The sequence below is a fragment of the Talpa europaea genome, assembly GCF_964194135.1.
Source record: "Talpa europaea genome assembly, chromosome: 16".
NCBI lineage: Eukaryota > Metazoa > Chordata > Mammalia > Eulipotyphla > Talpidae > Talpa > Talpa europaea.
The window spans coordinates 48,461,993-48,466,632 of record NC_140084.1 but is presented as its reverse complement, the minus strand read 5'-3'; the positions used below and the strand labels follow the sequence as shown (position 1 = coordinate 48,466,632).

The 4,640-nt window shown below is 65.7% G+C and overlaps 1 protein-coding gene across 1 annotated transcript; it reads left to right on the top strand.

Annotated features, from left to right (window-relative positions):
- Positions 1-419: 419 nt before the first annotated feature.
- Positions 420-1,483, top strand: LOC311186117 (sialic acid-binding Ig-like lectin 9; the record flags this gene model as incomplete). Its single annotated transcript, XM_084257004.1, has 3 exons — positions 420-837; positions 1,003-1,310; positions 1,466-1,483. 3 exons carry the CDS (start codon positions 420-422, stop codon positions 1,481-1,483), a joined length of 744 nt encoding a protein of 247 aa, XP_084113130.1.
- Between the last annotated feature and the right edge of the window lie 3,157 nt (positions 1,484-4,640).

The window sequence follows — 4,640 nt, the reverse complement described above, 5'->3', positions numbered from 1 at the left end:
AGCCCCCCTCACATGTGCTTCCCCCAGCAGCCCCAGGGGGGACAGAGTGTCCCCCGGACAGAGAACTGGGGGCAGGTGTGGGCTCCGGCACAGAGAGGGGCCTTTCCCTGGACCCCCAGCTCTCCGAGTCCCCCCATGTTGTACCTACTTCTTCGAACATCCACAGCCTGTCTCGGGGTCTGGCCAGGAGGGGCCCATTTTCACTTTGCAGAGTGACCCCCCAGGGAAGGACACTGACCAGGCTGGGCCGGCTGGGCTGGGGTGGCGTGAGGCCCAGAGCCCCTGGGGAGAACCTAGTTCCCCTTCTGACCTCACCCTCCTCTTCCTGCGGAGCCGCCCCCGAACCCTGCAACTTCTAGTTCCTGAGGAGAACAAGCCCCGAGCAGCGCTTGCCTGCAGCAGCGGCCGCCCCGCCCGACATGCCGCTGTGGCTGCTGCTGCTGCTGTGGCCCAGGGAGGGGGCCCGGGCTGGGAGGTGCTACGACGGGCTGACGGTGGAGGGGCCGGGGACGGTGCAGGAGGGCCTGTGCCTGCGGGTGCGCTGCTCCTTCCGCTGCGACCCGGACTACCCTTCTGCCCCAGCTCACGGCTACTGGTTCCGGGAAGGGGTCAGTGTAGAGCGGGGTGTTCCCGTGGCCACGAGCAGACCGGAGGGTGACGTGGAGGCGGAGACCCGGGGCCGATTCCACCTCCTCGGGGACCCCAAGACCGACGACTGCTCCCTGGACATCAGAGACGCCAGGAGGGGGGACGCGGGGAAATACTTCTTCAGGGTGGAGCGAGGACGTGCTACAAAACAGTCCTTCACACGGGACAGCCTCTCTGTGCGCGTGGCGGGTGAGCAGCGGCTCCTGCGGAGGCCACGGAGGGCCTGGGCCTGGGCCGGCGCTGGCTGGGCTGCGGTCTGGGGTCGCATGGCTTGGGGCTCAGGGGGTGGGGCTGGACAAACCTGAGGTTCTCTCAGAGCCCCCCCCCATCCTGGGTCTCCCCGCTGCCCCCCAGCGCTGACCCACAGGCCCCACATCCGCATTGCGGGGACCCTGGAGTCCGGCCGCCCCGGGAACCTGACCTGCTCTGTGCCCTGGGCCTGTGAGCGGGGCACGCCCCCCATCTTCTCCTGGACGTCAGGCGCCCTCGCCTCCCTGGGCCCCAGGACCCTCCTCTCCTCGGCGCTCAGCCTCACCCCCCAACCCCGGGACCACAGCACCCCCCTCACCTGCCAGGTGACCTTCCCCGGAGCGGGCGTCACTGTGGAGACGACCGTGCGGCTCAACGTGACCTGTGAGCGTGGGGCCTGGACGCCCGGCCCGGTGGGACCCCAGGATGGTGGGGTGGGGGTCAGAGGTCAGGTGCTGGGTCCCAGAATCTGCGCTGAGAGGGTCAGGAGGACACCCCCTTCATAGACCCAGGGACAGAGGCCCTGTCCCCCCTAAGTGTCCACACTAACCCTCATGTCTCTGTGCAGACGCCCCCCAGAACTTGACCATCACCGTCGTGCGAGGAGACAGCACAGGTAGGGGGATCCCCCCGGGCTGTGGGGAGCAGGGTCTCCCAGCTCAGGGCAGGGCCGGGACCCTCACCCTGGATGCCCCCGGGACCTCAGAACACTGTGGGAGACCCCAGAGGTCCCCCATCCCCAGCCTGCTGTGAGCAGCTGTCCCTGTGGGCCCCTCCCTCTGAGGCCTCTGCTGCCCCCTCGCCCCACACGGGGAGCAGGGTGCCACCCTCAGGCAGGGCCGCCCCTCGGCCCAGCGCCCGGCCCAGTGCCCCTCCCGCTGGCCTGCGCGTCTTCCCCGCACTTTCAGATTCAGCACTTTGACAAAATCCCACGGTCACGTGGCCCAGCATTTCGCAGGCCCCTCCCGGAGGGGACCGTGTCCACTCGCTGCTCCTAGCCCAGGCCTGGCCCCGAGGGACCCTGGTTTCGGGGCGCAGGCAGCCCGTTCCCTCCCGACTGTGGGGCACCCGCGTGCGGGCAGGTCTGAGCCGTGTGCAGCTCCTTCCTGGGAGCCGAGTGCCCGCCTTCTGCCAGCAGCACTGCGGGGGTGACCCTGCCTCCTCTCCCGTGTGTGAGTGTGTGCAGGCATGAGTGTGTGGGTTGTGTGTCAGTGCCGGTGTGTGGGGTGTGCGTACGTGTGCGCGGGTGTGTGTGCGCGTGCGTGTGCAGGTGAGTGTGTGGGTAGGGGTGTGTGGACAAATCCCATGGTCACGTGGCCCAACATCTGCAGGCCTGGCAGAGTCTGTCCCCAGGCCAGGCCCCTCCTGGGGGCACCGTGTCCACTCGGGTGCAGGTGGCCCCGTTCCCTCCCAATTGGGGGGCGCCCGCATATGGGCAGGCCTGAGCCGTGTGCAGCTCCTTCCTGGGAGCCGGGCACCCGCATTCTGCCAGCGGCACTGCGGGGGAGATCCTGCCTCCTCTGCTGTGTGTGTGGGTGTGTGTGTGCAGGTGTGAGCAGGCATGTGTGCAGGTGTGTTTAGGTGAGTGTGCGTGCATGGGTGTGTGCGTGCGGGTGCGTGGGTGTGTGCGTGCGGGTGCGTGTGTGCACGCGAGTGTGCGCAGGTGTGTGAGTGTGCGTGCACAGGTGGAATCAGCCCGACAGCGCGGCGCAGCTGGCGCACAGGCCCCTTCTCTAACCCTGCGGGGCGGCGGCTGCGCACAGTGCACGTGGGGGCCGGGGTGACCTTTCTGCTCCTCAGTGTCGGCGAGTCCGCCCCACCTCGGTCTCGGCTCGCCCCCCCTCCCCGCGGCCCACCTGTCGCCCTGACCCCCGTCTCCCCGCAGCGCCCACCGTCCTCAGGAACAGCTCGGTGCTCCGGATCCGGGAGGGCGAGTCCCTGCGCCTGGTGTGTGCGGCCGATGGCAACCCGCCCCCCGGGGTGACCTGGTCCTGGGGCCACCTGACCCTGAGCCCCTCTTCGGCCCCGAGCCCGGAGGTCCTGGCGTTTCCCCGGGTGCAGGCCTCGCACGAGGGCGAATTCACCTGCCGAGTGCAGCACCCCGCAGGCTCCCTGCAGGCGTCCCTGTACCTGTCCGTGCACAGTGAGTGTCGGGGCTGGAGGAGGAGGCCCGCGAGGCCGGGCGAGCTCCAGGGCGGTCAGCTCTGCTCCACCCTGGGCGTGGGGCGGGTTTCCCTGGGCCCCAGCTCGTCTCTGCTCTCGCTGCCAGACCCGGCTGTGGGGAGGGGAGGGCTGTGGGGTGGGGGAGGGTGGGGGCTATAGCGTGGGGGGGCCTGAGGAGTGGGGAAGGGGAGGGGAGGTCTGGGTGGCGGGGGAGGATTCATCCATGTCTTCACAGCAGGATCGCACTGTTTTTAACGACTCAGTAATATTCCACCGCACACAGGCCCCCCCTCTCCGCCTCCATCTGCCCGTGACGGACAGGCAGCATGTGCCACGTCCTGGCTCCCGCAGACAACACTGCAGCGCGCAGAGGGTGGGGCTCTCTTTCTGAGTCAGTGTCTGCAGACAACTGCTGCATCGCATGGTTTTTACATTTTCAGGAAACTGCATTCCCAGCAACAGGGAACAGAGTTCCTCCTTCTTCATATCCTGTGTTTTTGAGAAATGAGATGATTCTCTATCGAAAGTGCACAAGTTCTCATTCCCACCAGCAATGGTGAAAGTGTAGAAGGTCTCCGGCTGCCCGAGGGGAGGGGCCCTTAGGTCTTGACAGGATCAGGTGGAAACCGGACTCTGCATGACTTTCAGTCAGCGCTGCGCATGATGACAGGGGTCGCGGGCGCTTTTACATGAGGGAGAATCGCTTCATTTCCTTTATCCTGTGAAAGGTGAGGTCATCATCTCCGCTCAGTCCTCTCCCGGGTGAGCTGGCGTTTTCATCATCGTGCTTGGAAAGTTGCACAAGGCCGAGGCACCCAGCTCTCTTTTCGCGGTGTGAGTCCAGACATCTCCACTCAGGCGGCACGCCCTCCTCCCTGGCGGTCCGCGCGCGTCACGATGCTTAGGACTCTCTTCTCATCTGCGGTCCTGTCCATCACTGTCTTCCTCAGATTTTCGCTTTTCCCAAATTGAATTATAAAAACACATTTTCACTCACCCAGCTGGGAGCGCCCTGAAGGGTCCGCCCCACGCCACAGCTCTTCCCTGACATGAGCAGGCCGGAGTCATCTCGACCGCTCTGTCCCTCCTTCCTGCAAGGTCTGTCCAACCCGCATTGTTGTCTTTTCACATCATGTTGACTTCACTGCTGCCACCTCCAGGCAGTCCTCCTGGATATGCCAGCCCCATTACTTGCCATCCCCAGGGCCCCTGCAGTCCAGTGTCACCGCCACCAGGACGTGAATCATGGGGTGTTCTGAGCATGTTTCCAGGTCCCTGCTTCATGACCCTGTGAGGGGCCAAGAGTGAGCCCCCCTGAGAGTTTCCTTGTACAGTAGTAAAGAGGTGTCTGGTGAAATGTGAACTAACGACTTGAGCTTTTGTTGTCAATGTTCTGAAGGAATGGGACATGGATTCCAGGGTGGGGCTGGCAGTGAGCGGGGAGCATCCCCCCCACTCCCGCCCTCCTACCCCCTCCCCCACAGGGCCCAGGAGCAGAGATGGATCCACAGCAGAGCACACAGAGGCCAGAGGGGGCCCTGGGTCGCGCCCACCCCTCTCTGGGCCTGTGAGTCAATCTC